Here is a 17,707-nt window from a genome sequence, read left to right on the forward strand (position 1 = left end):
CTATAGCATAAAACTGTTTACAGTCTGAGTAGAGTAGTAAACCAGTGACATAAACTATCACTCTAGCATGAACTAGAGACAGTATATCATAGACTGTCAATGTGACTGCATCATAAGATATGACTATAGCATGAAATGTTAATGTGCGTCAGTCTGAAATCACGCAGGTTTCCAATCCACACAGCATGCAAGGTTCACATCAGTCTGATGTACATCTGCAATCTTAGTGCATCCACAGTGTCTGCATTCATGTCAGTCTGAGAGTGTCTGCAATCTGAGAGAGTGTATGCATACGTCACTGCTGCCACAGTACATTCACAGTGTCTGCATTCATGTCAGTCTGAGAGAGTGTCTGCATTCGTCACTGCTGCCACAATACATTCACAGTGCCTGCATTTATGCCAGTCTGAGAGAGTAAGTGCAATCTGAGAGAGTGTCTGCATTCGTCACTGCTGCCATAGTACATCTGTCACTGCTGCCACAGCATTCATTCGTCGCTGCTGCCACAGTCCGTTTGTCACAGTGCATTCATCAAACTACATTCGTCAGACTTCATTCGTCAGAGTACACTGCTCTGCCAGATACGTGTGCTGGTGTCACGTCTGTCTTGTCTGCATCCGGCTCGTCACACCTGTTGTGTCAGCATCCGTCCGTCACACCAGCGTCACGCCCGCCACACCAACGTCACGCCCGTCACACACGCCAGCATCACGCCCGCCACGTCATGCCCGTCGCGCCAATTCCCCGTCGCGTCAGCTCCCCATCACTCCAGGCGCCAGCTCCCCGTCGCGTCAGCTCCCCATCAACGCATACCCGTCAGAGCATACCCGTCACAGAGACCCGCCAGGCGTCAGAGAGAATCTGTCGCGCGATGGTACCGCCGGTTCGTCCCGCCCTGCCGTCGCCTAGACCTGCACATCTAACGACTGCCGCCTAAAGATTCGCCTGTGGCTGCCTGCTCCGCATGTGCTTGCCTGCTCGCCTGACGATTGCCGTCTGATCTGCCTGTGGTCAGAGCAAGCCGGTTCGTTCCGCCCTGCCGTCGCCTGATCCGCCCCGTCGACGCCTGAACACTGCACGCCGTTCATCTGCACAAACAGGTGTGCCTCGCCCCTGTCTTTTACTGCCGTCGAGTCGTCTGCGGTAGCCATCAGTCACCGAGATCTGCACCCTCAGCTACTCGCCTGCCTTCACACGCCCTGTTCATCAAGGGTTCATCTGCGCGTGTCTGTCCTATTCTCCACAAGAGCCCCGTTGCAGTCCTATTGCTGCAGCCGGGTGGTTCCCTGATTTTGCAGGTCTGCCGGACCTGCAGAGCGAGTGAGAGAGAGAGAGATGAGAGAGAGAGAGAGAGAGAGAGAGAGACGCCCAGTTCCAGACCTGCTCCTTCACCTTTATCGTAGTCCCACCTCAGCTCAGAGAGAAGCATGGCTGGCCTGGATATGGCTTTTATTGACCAAACGGTGGCTGCCCTTGGTCCGAATTCTGATACAGAGGAACCGGAGGATATGGTTCCTTGCACAGAGGAGATGCCTCCTGCTCCTGACTTTCAGCCTGCGGGCAAACACTCCAAGCATACGTCCGAAGAGACAATCGGTCATCAGGATCGTTCTTATGCTCAGGTGGCCTATGATTCTGTGGATTCGCAGGAGATTGACTGGGAGCATTTGCTAGAGTTTGCCAATATGTTGCTTGGTGACTATGTCCAGCATAATCATGAAGCTTTTTCTAACGCGGGAATTGAAGAGGTTTTGGAGGCAACGGTGGATCCGAAAACTGTCCTGCGCTCTATTTCCGTGTTTTATGACCGTGCAGTTATACTCTTCTTCACTGGCAGGATCCCAATGCTTTCCCATATTCGCCAATGGCTGCACCATTTACTACAAGGGGAATGTGTTGAGGAGATTTTTGTTGGACCTCGAGACTTCTATGAGGTGCTGCTGAAACCTGAGAAGCATTGGGCTGAGCTCCTGTCCAAACTACCATTGTTCTTCGATCGCCGTTTGGTCCATGTTGTGCCATGGTGCCCTATGGCAGACTTTCAGCGCCTGCTTCAACGTGAATGCCCGGTGTGGGTTGAGGTGGAAAATTGCCCGGCTATCTATTGGCCATTGTTAAAGGATGCCATGGCCATTGTGGGAACGGTGCTAGTCCCCCCAAGCCTAAGGGCAATGAATAGAAACCGTTTGTGTATGTTATGGGACACTGCCAGGAAGAGGCCTGCGGGGCTGCGCCTTAATTGCTCTGGCATGCATCCTTTGCATTTTCGCTTGAAATGGGGCAACTTTGCAGGACACTGCTTTTCGTGTGGTAAATTGGGGCACTTGATGGCCGAATGCCCAGAGAGGCAACTGTCTTCAGATAATGTGCAAGTTGTGCCGCCCATGGATGACATGGTGCTTGATGCTCCATCACAAGAGGAACCCCAACCATCCAGTGTTTTGGATAAAGGTAAACAACAGGTTTTGGGTTTCCCGTAGCAATGACTGGATAGAAGCGTCCAAAAAAAGGTAAAAGTTGGATGCTGGCCTGCCAGATTCTGGGCCTACTGTGTCACAAGATTCCATGCGCACGTATATGCGCAGGAAAGAAATGTTCTTTTCACAGCATGCTGCGCGTACTATGGTTCGTTCTGCTCCCCGTAATCAGTCTACGAGGAAAGTATGTACAGACGGTCCCAAGGGCCCGCCTGCTAAGTTGGCATTTGATTCTAGAGGCAATGTGATTACACCCTGGGATCGTCGTTATCCCCGTTCCATCCCCAAGACAGTGGATATCCCATCTACCTCTAAAGCTGGCCGGCAGAATTCTTTTGCGGTGTTAGCTGATTTTCTGGATGACGGTGTCCTTGACATTCTAGTAGACAAGGTTAAATCGAGGCAAGCAGTGCCTCCTTCCTGATTTTATTTTTACAGATATATGAAGATAGCCACATGGAATGTGCAAGGCATTTGTTCTCGCCATAAGCAACATGCCATGTGGACTGTCTTGCATGAGAATCAGTGGGATGTCTTGTGTGCGGTGGAGCATAAGAGTCACGGTGAAGCAGGAAAAGTTGTGGATTGCCATGGGTTTCGCTTGTTTTATGCAGGGACACATACTGTGCATTATTCTAGTGTGCTTATGATTGTCCATGAGAAATATCAGCCGGTTCTTATTAAAAATGATGTACAGGGCCGCTTTGTGGTAATTGAAATTTTATTTGAATGGGAGATCTTATGGTTGCTGGGCCTCTATGCTCCGAATGACCCTTTATCTCGCCGGGATCTTTGGAAGACTTTGCAGAGCTCCATGTCACTTGGCAGAAGGGGTTTCTTGATGGGGGATTTCAATATGTGTGTTGACTCTTCACAGACCACTTCAAGGCATTCGGTGATGGATGCTCCGGAAAGTCGGGCGTGGAATGCCTTTGCTCTTGCGGCACTTAAGCAAGATCTATGGTCTTGGTTACAGCCTTCATCTCCAGGGTTTACTTTCCGTTCCGCATAGTATGCATCTACATGGTCGCGGTTGGACCGAATGTACATCATGCAGGAGGATGATTTTCTTCCTGAGATGCTGGAAATGCAAGCCTTGTCGGACCATTTTCCTCTCTAGCTTGAGATACTGGCACAACCCATTGCACCTTTTCTGCAGTTGCTGGATAGACTCCCTTTACGTTTCAACTCGTCTTATTTGAAGCATTCAATCTTTCATGGCTATATGCAGCAATTGATTGAGAGATTTTTATTGGACTTTGCCTCTGAGGGCACAATTTCTTTTGAACGGCTGCTCTCTAATGCGCAACGGGTTGCTCGCCAGTATGGGATCCATCATGCTTCTCTTTGTCGGCGGCGTCGACATGCAGCGGAGGACTTACTGGCTTGGTTCGTTCGCTACTGGTGGACACCCCAGATGATGAATTTCTGTTGTCCCTTGCGCAGTGTTTGGCTGATCTTATTAAAGAATTTCAGTTGAAATCCTATCAGCAGGCCAAATTGCACAATTTGACTGACAATTTGCAAGATAGTGCTTGTCAGACTCATAAGTTCTTTCGCGCCTTGGATGCTTCTCTTGCTCACGAAAATATGACCAGACTTCAGGATTTAGAATGTCGCATGGTCACTGATCCGCATACCATTGTCAATATGTGCAAGAACTATTTTCTGGATCTTCTTGGTTCTTCTCCATCGCCTTCTAACTAGGTCACGCATGCACGTTCAGTCTTCTATGATCTGGTCCGCCATCAGGTTCCACTTGATATGCAAGCTACTTTGGAGGCAAATATTTGTGAGGAGGAGGTTATGGATGTTTTGTTACACCTGCCGAAGGATAAGAGCCTTGGCTGGGATGGTCTCACCAATTAATTCTTTGAGAGCTCAGCTACCCAACTGGTGAAGCCATTGGCGGCTATGTTTCAACAGGTTTGGGAAACAGGGGTCATGCCTTCCTCATGGAAAGAAGGCCTTATCAAACTGCTTCCAAAGGTTCCTTCGCCGTCAATGTTGCAACAGTGGAGACCAATTTCTTTGATGGGCTCGGTGTATAAAATCTTTTCCAAAGTGCTGGCAAATCGGCTCCACAAGCACCTTCTAGCTATTGTGCATCCTCTTCAATATGGTTTTATTAAGGGCCGCAACATTCTGCATAATATCTTAAATGTGCAAATGGCCATTGGCTATACAAGGCACTCTAGTCAGGAAGTGGTATTGATTCAATTGGATCTGGAGAAGGCTTTTGACTATTTAGACTGGTCTTTCATTGTAGAACTTATGTCTGCTATGGGTTTTGGTACTCGGATGTCCCGATTGATCTACACCATTAGTACTGTGGCTTCTTCGCGCGTTATGCTCAATGGTGGGTTACAGAGCCATTTGTCCTTGCACACTCTGTGAGACAGGGTTGCCCTTTGAGTCCTCTCTTCTTTGCCCTGGCAACCCACCCGGTTCTTTCAATGTTATCTTCAATGGCAGCTTCTGCTTAGCTGGCCGGATTGTCTCTTCCTTTGGGACAGCACTTCATTAGCCAATCTTTGGCTGATGATAGCTTTATGATTTTGCGTGTAGACAATGATAACATTCACAAGGCATTAGATGTTTGGACGCTCTTTGGTCATGCTTCGGGTCTTCGCATCAATGCCTTCAAATCAGCCATTCTCAGCTACACGGATTCTGATTTACAGTCATTGGGCTGGTAGGGTCAGGTTGTTCCCCGTGGCTCCATTGTCAGGCATCTTGGGTACCTGTTGGGTGTTGATGTTCGGCCAAAGCAACTACTGGAGTGGATTTCACAGAAACTGGCAGCTAAGTTTATGTATTGGAAGTTGCAAGCGTGGCCCTTCCATGTCTGCCTCAAAGTGGCTCAGATAATTATGTTGCCAATACTCTCATATTTCTTGCCATTGCTGCCGTGGACTCCTACTACTTTGAAGGCTCTCACTCGCCCCATTCGTTTCATGTTATGGAAGAAGGATTCATTGCACGCAGGTATTTCATGGATTTCGTGGACACATACATGTACCCCCAAACGCTTGGGTGGTGGAGCTATTTTGGATGCTGAAACTCATATCTTGGCTCTTTGTTGGTCTCTTTTTCGCGCTATGTGCGTGGATCATCACCCGTGGACCATTATAGCCCGTTATTTTCTTGAGGACAACGGGCTTCGGCATGGTAATACAGATTTTCGAGGCTCCTGGTGGCATGTCCTTAATGCAAACTCTCGGTTTTCCAGTCCCTCCTCCTCTCTGTTACTGCATTTGGTTGGCTCCTGGAAAGTGGTGCTCCAAAAGGCGCGTTGGCATCCAGCGGAGGACCGCTTGCATACTAACTCCTTTCAACTGGAATTGTTGGCAGTCTCAAGATTACTTTCATGGGAAGACAAACATGAGCTCAGACCAAAATTTAACCGCATGGCCTGTTTGGGTGTGAATTCAGTTGCGGATGCCACCTTTGCCAGTCGTAATGTCTTCATATCATTTCGTACTGCCAGGAGACTTTTCAGAATCCCGCATGGATACCATGATTTATGGGAACAGCTTTTGTTAGTGCTTCAGGGAAGGCAACCCTTTCCTGCCCTTGCTGTCGATCGTCCTTGGCAGGACTAGGATCTTGCAAGCCAGTTGAGTCTGGAAAAGGCCTCTGCTAATCAGGTATATCATCTTCTGATTAAAGATCATCAATGGTGGAAGGCAACTGTGATGGAGGGCTGGTTGAATAAGACACCTTTCAAATGTAAGGTCTCTCTTTGGCGGGTGATGATTAGTGGTCTTCCTCTTGCCTCGGCCCTTTCCAAGTGTCGAATCTCGAATGGCAATTGTTTCTTCTGTACCACTACTGTGGAATCGGCCCGACATCGATTTATTTCTTGCCCGTTTGCTAAGAATATCTGGTCGCTCTTGTCACAGGTTTGGCGTGCAGTGGTGGGGTCCTCTCTAACCCCTTTCGATTGGGTTTTCGTGCGGCCAAAATACCCCACACCGCCACAATTGCATATGAAGATCTTATTCCACTTTTTCAGATACTAGGATTGTTGGCACAATTGGACCACTCGGAATGCCTTTCTTTTTGATTCGGCCTCTAATGTACCGAGACGCATTTCCCGGCTTAAAGGTCTCTTGCTTTGGCAGATAGATCTCATTCAGCACTCGGACTTGCTCCGCCGGGAGGACTTGCTTCCCTGGCAAATGGCAATTTCCTCTGGGTCTTTGCCATGACTTGTGTAACTTTTTGTGGCTTAGTACTGGGATTTTACACACGTTGGCTTAGAGCCCTCGTGTATCTTGTAATCATGTAAACTTGTACCTTTTTTCCGTAATTAATACAATTACCTTTTATGAGAAAAAAAAAGAGAGACTAGTGTGTGCACATTAGGCAATGGAGATGGGTGAACATGTGGTAGAAGGAGTGTGACCCAAGCAAAAAGAAAAAACCGGAAAAAACGTCAATTTTCGGTCAACAGGCCTAGAACGGCCGTTCCAAACAAGGAACGGCAGGGGGAACGGCAGGGAACGGGAGGGGACAATAGGGAACGGCCTTGGGAATGACAAGGAACATTCCCTGGCCGTTTCACCTCCTTGGAGGGTTTGGAACACGTTAGGCCATTCCTACAGGCCAAAACGGCCGTTCCTTGTTTCTATGATAGCATGGTCACTTTCCACCTTTCTCCACCTACCAATACTACCTTCTATAAGCCTATAAAAGGTACTCATCCCCACACTCATTTAGTCAGTCATTCTCATCAGTTGTACTTGTATTATGATTGGATAATATCAGTTGTTCTTCTTTGTCAATGCTTATGCCTTATTATGATTGTTTATTTGCTCATTAGTGATGCTCCTTAGCATGCATCCTCAATATTTTAACACCCCCCCCCCGGGCGGAAGGCTGCCTGGGTGTATAAGCATGGCAGAGAATCACTAGAGTCAAGGACCTCACAAGCTGCAGGAAATTCTTCATGCTTGCTGCGTTTGACAGAAGGCTGAACCTCATGGGGAGACAAAGCCATTTGATCAGTGTAAGGCACCATATCTTCCTGCACTGCATCATCTTCAACATCCACTGTGGCATCTTGGACATCTATGGCTGGATCTCTGGGTGCAGGAGGTGAGTCAGAGCAGTCCATGAGGAGGCATCAGCGAACCTGTTGGAAAAGCAGGCCCTGGTCACGGTGCAAATTGGGAGGGTGGGCAGATGGAATGTAGGAGGTCAAGGGCACAAGGAAGGCAGCACAGGCTCTGATTAGTTCCAACTGTATGCTGGGCAGGATAGGTTACGCTACCCTGCAGAAGGTGTTTGAGGCAGGCGCAGGTTGAGGGTGCTGCAGACGACCTGGTGCAGCCTGTCACTCTCTTTCTATCCCGCTGTTCTTCTCAGTGTGTGCAAGGCTATAGGTGACGCAGTCTCTGTCTGATGACAGGTGCAGAAAGCCTGCACCTGCACTCTGCAGGATGCAGGGTGTCAGGCACAGGCTAGTGAGTGGGGCAGCAGAGCTCTCAGACGTGGGTGAGCAGTAAATACAGGGGAGATGGTGACAGCAGAAACCCTAGCTCACGATCTCATGATCAGGGTACCATCACAAAACAAACCCCCCCCCCCCCCCCCCCCCCCCCCCGCCCCCCTGTGGCTTAGCAGAATTTGTGTGTAAAATGCAATACAATCTGAAAGAGTGGAAGAGGACTCCAAGGTGATGTGTCTAAATGAGCAATAATTGTCAGTTGTGCCAATTATGGGTTATTGTTATGTTGCTGTCAATCTGGAGTTCAGATTGCCCAAACTATTGTTCAGACAATGCAAGATGAAAAGCAGCAAGACATAACATAGCTGAGGCACTTGATTTTGTTGTAATGTGATACTTTTGCCAATAAATTATAGATTATAATTGAGTTTGCTTCCATCAATTTGTAGGGAGAGAACACTCTTTTTTGGCATTGAGGCTATATACTCACTTCAATCCAGATTTTTGGCTATCAAGGTTGTCAGTAAGCTGTGACCTTTGCTAATAAAGATGGATTTTGAGAGTTGGTGGGAAAACCAAGAAAGATATTGTGATAGAAGATTCAAGGTTTTCATGGGACTGATTTTTAACCATCTGCAGCATAGACTGAAGTCTTTGAAATTATTAATGATTGTGGTGTGTTAATGGTAGCTCTATAATCTGCAGCATTGTTAAAAGGAATATTGCTTCATGATGGGGTGGGCTATGCCCAATCTTGACTGAATGATTTAAGACAAGGCCTCCAACATGTAATATCAGAAAAAGTAAAGATAAACCTGAAAACTGGCCTTTGATTTCAAATTTCAAACTGGCATAGAGCCTGATATTAGCTTCCAAGGGAAACTGATAGGTGTTTCTTTTTTTAATTTTGGGGTAGATTCCTTGCAGAACTGCAATGCGTGGGCGCTTTCCTTTAAATGGAACCTACTTCCAAGTTAATGAGGTTTGAAATGTTTGCATTTATGTCCATGGATGGTTTAAGCTGAACTTTTAATCCATAAACCTACTGTATGTGCTTTGATGTTTTGCAGACTTCTGGCTTTATATTTTGCAATGCTTGTGATTGAGATAGTGTTCTACTCTTGCTTACATCATATATTTACTAGCTTGCTTCCACTTAGTCAAGGGCTTAAAAGATTCTATAGGAGACTACTAACCTGATTCCACCTCATCGATGACTCAAAAGTGTTTCTACTTACTCTCTTTTCAAATCTTGGCCTAGTGAGGCATTCTTTCTTCCATTGGAAGTTTCCAAGGTAGGCCTATGTGCCACAGAGATGGTAAACTTTTTAGAATCTCTAATAGCTCCAAAGTGACTGTATTTGCGACATTGGTCGCTTTTTGGAAGACTTACCTAGAATAGTTTGGTTATGATTCATTGTAGAGGGTTCAGCTCTCTAACCCACAAACCATGACCCAGAAGAAAAAAGCATTCTTCTATCATTTTGAGCAAGAGGAATCCCTTAATGTGAGAGAAATTTGAGTGGATAAATGTAAATGGAGATACATGCCATGATCTTTCTTTCAATAGATGACATCGTGATGCACAGCAATGTGAATGGAGAGACACATCATGATTTTCCTTCCAGCCAATGACATTAATGAAGCGATTGAAGCTTAAGTTGTAATGCATGAAAAAATATTGTTAGTGTCATTGGAATGAGATGCTACTTAGTATTAAAATTGCAATTGTAGTGAAAGTGTGTCTTGTTTTTCCAAGAAAGAAAACTCTATTAATAGCCCATGAGGTAAATTATCAAGTACAAGGATCTCTATAAAGAGTGGCTAAGTACATAAAAAATACAATGGTTGGGTGAACAACCAATCTGGTGGGTTGTAATGTCAGATTATCTGAGGGGCAGTGTGGAAAAAAGTGCCGGAGTCCAAGGTCCACAGGAAGAACTCCCCTCCCCCCCCCCAATCCACTCAGTTGTCCAGAGAAAGGCCTTCCTTCTCCTTATCCTGTCATAGTTGACCTACGTTCTTTCCCATCTCTGTGGAGAGTGTGGATGATCGTTTTCCAACTCCTGGAAAGATTCTCCACTATGGATACATTCTGAATGTCTATAGCACGACTGCACCTCACAGTCCAAATGTGCTAAGCTGATATTGGCAATCAGCGCCCATTTGCGATAGTGTCCATAGGTCCACTGCACCTGCAAGTAGTCTGGACTGGGATCCTAATCAAGTGTTGTCCAATGATGAGGAAAGAAAGGCTCCCCTGATCATCCTCCTAGCCTCATGGTGGACCTCTCTTTATGACCCAAGCTGCAGGCCCCCAGGTCATGACCATGGTTTCAGATATGCTGTGAAATATATCATTCTGAGATCTCTACTTCATACTTCTATGAGCTCTGGAGCAATCCCACAGGCAATATCCTTGTGTGTACTCCGACTCATTGCATCTTGTGCATGCCACTGGGTCTCTGCCATATCCAAACCAAGTGTGAGCAGCTAGGCTCCTATGAGCTAATAGCCATATCTGTCAATTCCTTCTCAATGGTGTGGACTAACTGGAGATGTTCCTTGATGAGGATGTCATGCAAGACATTTGATTGTGGAGCACCCATCGAGCACTCCCTCATTGGACCAGAGGTTTCCATCATGCATTCCCTGAGGATCCACACGAGTGTGCTGCTGGGCACCAAGGGAGAATGCCACTATGGAGGGAGGGAGCAGCTGCTGTTCATCTGATGGGGGAGCAATGGCTGGGCACAGTGCAGCTGGCAGGCATTGGATGTGGTGTGGTAGTGAAGATAGCATTGGATGTGGTGGTGAAGATGGTGGGGGCAAGGGCAGAGGTGACAGGTACAGGCTGGTGGTGGGAAGGCTGCACAGATAGTGTAGATGAAGGGCAGAGGGGCAGAGGAGGCAGATGCAGGCTGGGGTTAAGCAGAGAGCGAGCTGGAGGTGCTGGTTGGAGGAACAGGGGATGGCAAGTCGGCTGTGTCAGGCTCAAGGCAGTGCAGTGGGGATGGGACAGCCTCATGCAAGCGGGCACTGCATGTGGGCATGGCAGTGTAGCTGGTGGGTGCAAGGGCAGTGGTGGTGGGCGCTGGCTGTGGGTTGGAAAGGCGGCATAGGTACTGCAGATGGTGAGCTCAGGGGCAGGTGTGGCAGGTGCAGGCTGGAGGTAAGTGTGCAGTGGCCTGGACATGCTGGTTAGGTGCAGATGGGGTGGTGAGGCATAGGCAGAAAGACAGCATGGTGGGGATGGGACAGCTCTAATACAATCAACAATGCCTTTCATTTTGTTGTTCTTGTGCACTTAAATCCATGATTTATTTCAGTGGTTTACTCATTTCTTTTCCCTCTATTTGTCCCTTGTTACAACATAACCATCATCTGTTCCACCTCTTATATTTACGACTTGTCCATACCCATAGGCTCTTGTATTTAATTATTTCCCATTTATGAACTTTTCTTTACAATTTCTCCACACTCACAAATTCCTGTATGTACTACTCTCCTCTGTCATACATTGTACCTTTTCACTAAACCCTGATCCTTCACCTCCTTTTGAGCTGTTTATTTCTTCCACCTTTTCTATTGATTCTCATACTCCATTTTTATGTGCTTCTCCTTCATTTCTGAATGTCATGTCTCTTATCATATCTTTCTTTTATGATTTTTCTCATCCCCCCCCCCTTCATCCACTTTCTCTTATTCCTCTTCTTGTTCCAACCTCTCTTAGTTTTTTTTCAGAGAATAGAAGAAATTCCAGTAACACAACTCATAATAAAGTGTCCCAAGGCAAAAAAAACCAAGTACAAAGCAGCCCTGTAAGAGATTCCATTTTAAGAATTATATAATGAGGGGAAGTCTATTATAAAGCTTGAGTGAATAGCTAGTTGGAAGGGAAGGTCTATAATACCAAACCATGTGGTTTTGAAAGAGGAAAAAGGTACCAGAATCCCATGCCCGGAGAAAAGCATCTCTTCTCTTCCTCATAGTCTCTGAGCTGCCCTGTATTCTCTCCCATCTCCCACAAAGGGTATGCACAGTTTTGTCCAGATCCTGGAGAGAGTGTCTGCAGTAGATATGTCCAAAAAATTCAATAGCCTGACTGCATCTGGCTGTCCATATGTACCAAGCAATAATGCTAGCTATGAGCTCCCATTTGTGACAATGCCCTTGAGTCCATACTGTCTGTGAGAAATCTGACATGAAAGTCCTGCTCACAAGCTGCCCTTAGATGAGATAAGCCCAACACTCCTGTACATCCTCATATCCACAAGCTGGGCCTTTGTCAGTGACCCATGCAACTGCCCTCCACATAGCAATCATAGAATCTATAGTGCTAGCAAGGTCCCTTGGGTACTATAGATTATCCCTCGGGCACTTTCTAAATGGTAGTGCTAGCAAGGCCTCGGCAATCTTCCCCTTTAAGAATGAGGCCATCAAATGTTGTTAAAATATGGAGGATGCATGCTAAGGTGGATCACTGATGAGCAAGTAGACAATCATGATGAGACATCAGAAATGACAAAGAAGAACAACTGATATTATTCAAGCATAATGCAAGCACAACTGAATGAGAATGATAGATGGAATGAGTGTGGGGATGAGTGTCATTTATAGGCTTATAGTAGGTGGTACTGGTAGGTGGAAAAAGGTGGAAAGGAACCATAGTATTCACCAACTGTGGTTTTAATAAACCATGCATACATGACCTAGTCTAAGGCTTTATTTGCAATGTGATCCTTTGCCTTGCTGTTCATTACAAAGAGGCTATAGTGGGTGTGATTGCACATTTCTCAACACCCCTCCTCAATCACAACCAAGAAAGACATTGAGTATACAGAGGCTGTCATGTGTAGAACCTTGCTAAGTGTAGACATGGAAAGAAACAACCATATAAAGCTAGAGGCTGTCACAAGGCCTCACTAAGTGTATAGAGGCTGTAGTGTGCAAAGGTTATATGAGGAGTACAAGAGCTTATGATAAGAACATTAGGCAAGTACACATTTGAAACCTAAAAAAGTCTATCAGAAAATGAGCTACAAAGGAGGGACTGGTGAGTCATATCCTTCTATTCTTAGGTATCTTCTTCTTCTCCATTGTTGTCTTCATCTTCTTTGATTGTTGCAAGATATGCTCTTTGAGATTTTTTCCTAGCATGACAAAACTTCTCAATATGCCCAGTTTTCTTATAAAAATCACAAACTATGCTCTTCTTCCCTTTGTCCTTCACATAGAGGAGTTGTTGGTCTCCTCTTGGGGTGCTTGCTTCTTCCTTGCTCTTGATCTTCTTTTCCTCTTCAAGAAGAGAGACTTTGATATCCACAAGCTTCGGCTTTGGCATGTTGATTAATGTGGTAGACACATTATCATACTCAGGTGGGAGACTTTTGAGAAGTACTCCAATTTAAATATCTTCATCCATCTTCAAGTTAATTCCTGCAAGTTGTCTTAACAAGCTTTCCATATAATTCAAATGAGTTGCAAGTGAGGTACTACTTTTCATGTCAAGCCTAAAAAATTGAATTAGTAAGCCATATTTGGAGGATTTTGAGTGAGCTCCAAACAAGGTTTCTAACCGATCTCATGTTGCTTGAGAGGTTTCACAATCATCAACATGGGGAATGTAGCTGTCATCAAGTTCCAGCTTGATAATAGCTCGAGTCTTATCATCATTTTTATCCCATATTACTGAGAGTGCAGCTTCCCTTGGTTTTTTCCCTTGACCACTTGTGATCGACCACAAGCCTTTCTTCATCAAGATCATTTTGATCCTAGTTTGGCATGTGTGGAACCGACACCGTCGAATCTGCATGAGGGAGAATCTTTGCCCATTTTGTTGCCAAGAGCTGAGCAATAGCAATTAACTAAGAATAGACTAGCAAGAGAGTTGAAATTGAGTGTGTCAAAGAACATAAGAAGATTAGCGTTAACCAACACTAGATAGTATCAAGAGATAGTATGTAGTTAAAGCACTTGATGTTGATCTTGATGTTGAATCTTCTTCTTGCTGATTTAAAGTGGTAGCTCTACTGGAATTGAGTATGGTAGCACATCAGAGAGTCAGTGGCATGATTGAGCAGAGTGGGAGTGGGAGTGAGAGGTGAGAGAGAAGAGATATTTGAGCTTGAGCTCAAAAGGCTATGACTGCCCTTTATTGTTTGCAGACAAGGGTCTAGTTTTTTGCTCATTGCAGCTCGTACAGGTGATTATTTGGCATAAGATTTGATGGGGATGTAGCTTAGATAGTAGGCTTCTAAAGCCCTATCAAAAACATCAACATCATTGCATGTGCAGCCTGAATGGGTGGTACGAACAGAGATGGTGCAAATCTGGATAGTGACAAAGAAAAAGTGCAATGTTGGAGAGGAGAGACACCAATGTCCGGTTTTGAAGTGATGGGTAGGAGCTCTTGGAGAAGAGGAAGAGTTCTCTAGAAGAGAGCAAAGGTTGATAATGCTTGGAAGGAGAGATTTAAGCCCTCCAATGAAGGTGGGTGGCTATGGACATAGGTGAGAAATTCATGGGAAAGTGGAGGGAGCCAAAAATTCAAACTAAAATGACCTAATTAGTGGCCTAATGACTCATTAACATTGAAACCCGCTCTAATACCATGTTAAAATATTGAGAATGCATGCTACGACGGATCACTGACGAGCAAGTAGACAATCATAATGAGACATAAGTAATGACAAAGAAGAACAACTGATATTATTCAAGCATAATGCAAGTACAATTGAATGAGAATGATAGATGGAATGAGTGTGGGGATGAGTGCCTTCTATAGGCTTGCAGTAGGTGGTATTGATAGGTGAAAAAAGGTGGAAAGAGACCATGGTATTCACCAACTGTGGACTTAATAAACCATGCATACATGACCTAGTCTAAGCCTTTATTTGCAATGTGATCCTTTGCCTTGTTGTTCATTACAAAGAGGCTATAGCGGGTGTTATTGAGCTAAAATATGCATTACTTCTTGATTAGCCTCTTAAACAGCCCCAAAATACACTGAAAATGCTCTTTTAGAGTAAAACTCTAAAACGGGGAGTTGTTTGAGAGAGTTCAATGGAAACCCTAAAACGGGGAGCGGTTCAAGAAAGTTTAGTGGAAACCCTAATTTTTGGGGGGCCCTTCTACATCTATAAATAGACAGGCTGCCCCAGCAATCATCCTTGTTTGCAAGTTACACCAGCCCACACACCCTCTGCTGCTGTTGGCGCCCAGTTTTCAGCCTGCAGCCCACCTCCATCTGCTGTCCAGCCATCATCGACTGCAGCCACATCATCTTCAGCCTATCCATGGCTATAGGCGACAACTCTCAGCTACTAGCGACTGCTTCAAACTATCCCAGACTGCTATTCAGCCTGCTGTCCATCATCTCCAGGGTTAGCCAGCCTGCGTTTTCAGCATTGCAGGCCTTGACACTCTCAGACACTGTTTCAGCCTGCTGTTTATAGCAGACTGTGCACAGTTTCCAGCCCCCGATCGGTGGTACACTGCTGCGTTTACCAGTTTCCAGCCTCCAGACTGTTGCGTCTAGGTGACCAGCCTGCTGCCATTCACTATTCAGCATTCCTACGCTCCGACTGGTGGTCACAGACTTGGGATCCGTCTTCGATGGACGTCACACTCCGACATTGCTCTGCCCTTGAGCACATTGTACACTCTTACATTCATTTATAGCATTCATTCACTTCAGAGTTGTGTTCTCTCTCTCCCTTCTTCTGTTTGTGTTTGAGTTTTGAGTTTTGCGTTTAGGGTTTGAGTTTTGCCCTTTGTGTCTGTGTCTGTGTCTTTGTGTTTCTGTCATGGTCGTACACTGTGTGTGTCCTCAGTGCAAACCCTAGCACTCTTCTTAACAAGTGTGATTGCACATTTCTCAACAAATGTATCCTCAATCTCTCTGGGACCACTCTCTTAGTACTCTACCACAGAGAGGACTTGGTCCAAGCCCCCTTTCCCATTAGGCACGAAGACGATACAATACCAATGTTACTTCTTGCAACTTTTCCATGATGGTTTCATAGTGAGGCTAAGATATATGAATGCTCGACATTCTTACGGGCTTCAAGTTGCTATTGGACAGATCCACACCTCAGCACATCAGCTGATGATTGAGACAGGTTGATGGAGCCGTGTTGCAGCAAATGAGAGGATGTGCCAGCTTTGTGGATGGGAGGTAGAGACGGAGGAACACTACATTTATAGATACATTGTATACTATGATATCGGAGGCCGCTACCATTGCCTCTTTAAGGAGAGCTTTGAACCATTGAGACGAGTGATGGACTATGAGGACTAGAGATATCTGAGCCTTTTCTTATTGGAGCTCCAATGGTGTGGAGCAGCATTGTTATGGGATTCGAGGCAACCCCAATCACATCCACCCCTCCAGAGAGCACTTACAGACTTTTTCAGTATAGTTGACCCCCCGGCCACTGCAACCTTAGACACTACATCTCCTACCGACAGACGCATTCGAGGGATTGTTGAAGAACACGGATCTAGAGCTAGCTAGCTATGGTGGACGCAAGTCAAACATATGATACATTATCAGAGTGAAAGATTGTAACTCAAGTTGATAGTACCATTTCTACATTGAAATGAGTGTCAAGTACATGCTTATATAGCTTTTTGGATAGTACCACAATTCCTTGCTGTGCTTATGGGATTTTGGACATCTCTTTCTAGAGCATAGATCATTGTCTCTCTCTCATACAAAGCCAGTTATGGGCAAGCCTCTATTGGTGTACATTCAAGCATCATTTTCTATTCTGAACACCCGCTCTCAAATGATGAGTTCCTACCCTTGCTGGCTTTTGCCTCTCCTGCATGCAAACATGGACCAGGAGACTAGATCTTTGGCAGCCTAGTCAAGTTAAGGCTTGAAACTTTACATTATTGGTAGGGTTTTTATATCCACTATGGGAAAGAAAATCCACTACAGGAAATAAGGATCCACTATGGAAAGGTTTTTGTTATCGGCAATGGAGAATATTTTCTTCATTTTCTTTGTGCTTCTTTTGTACTCTTTGGTGCAGTCTTTAATCTTCTTAGACTCCTTCTTGGTCTTCATGCTTTTTGCCTTTGTTGTGATTCTTGTCCCTTTGTTCACCCGTGGTACTTCTTCTTTTTGCTTTATGCTTTTACAAATGGATACACTAATGAGTTCATAGCCTTGTCTTGACAAGCTCTCTTCGACATAGATTTTGGGATACATAGCTTTTAGGGTTCTATTGGCCTTTTAGTCATCATGGGCATTGTAGTGCTCTAGGCATACAAGGTGAATAAATTTCTTTTTGGATAGCATTTGGGTTTGAAGTACATGGCTTGACATTAAATTGACATTTTGACCTTTAAGCATGATGCAAACAAATTATTTCAAGTGCGGGAAGGTCTTACCAATTGAGCAAATGCCCACCGTAGTGTCTAGTCCCAATTGCAACAAGATTTGTCGGAGTTACAAGGATTTTGATCAATGGTTTTAATTAGTGAAGCATAAACTTGTTTTTCACCTTTAAGGTCAAGATCATGCGAAAGAAGAATTTTAAACCAAATTCTGAAATAGGCAATGTGGATCAATAAGTGTGAGTGGGATGAGAATGGCCTTTGTTAATGCAAACAATTTTCCTTAAGGTGTGAAAGTGAAAGTGTGATTGGGCTTTATTCGAGTGCTTATGCCTTAGTGATAAGGCTCTTTACCCTTTTGTAGATTGGAGAATCAACGTGAGAAAACTCGGCGTAGCTCTCGTGATGTTGGTTGTTTGCGAAGTTG

General features: G+C 45.3%; 1 protein-coding gene across 3 annotated transcripts in view; it reads left to right on the forward strand.

Annotated features, from left to right (window-relative positions):
* LOC148028522 (DNA glycosylase/AP lyase ROS1-like) overlaps window positions 1-17,707 on the forward strand; it is a 303,662-nt gene that overhangs the window by 226,790 nt on the left and 59,165 nt on the right. For all 3 annotated transcript variants that reach the window (XM_087688800.1, XM_087688801.1, XM_087688802.1), the window contains one exon: window positions 8,849-8,914. In XM_087688800.1, coding sequence (XP_087544926.1) covers window positions 8,849-8,914 — 66 coding nt within the window. The remainder of the gene's footprint in view (window positions 1-8,848; window positions 8,915-17,707) is intronic.

Source organism: Lygodium microphyllum, chromosome 11 (genome assembly GCF_053477565.2).
Source record: "Lygodium microphyllum isolate KBCC chromosome 11, Lygodium_microphyllum_v1.1.10, whole genome shotgun sequence".
Lineage (NCBI taxonomy): Eukaryota > Viridiplantae > Streptophyta > Polypodiopsida > Schizaeales > Lygodiaceae > Lygodium > Lygodium microphyllum.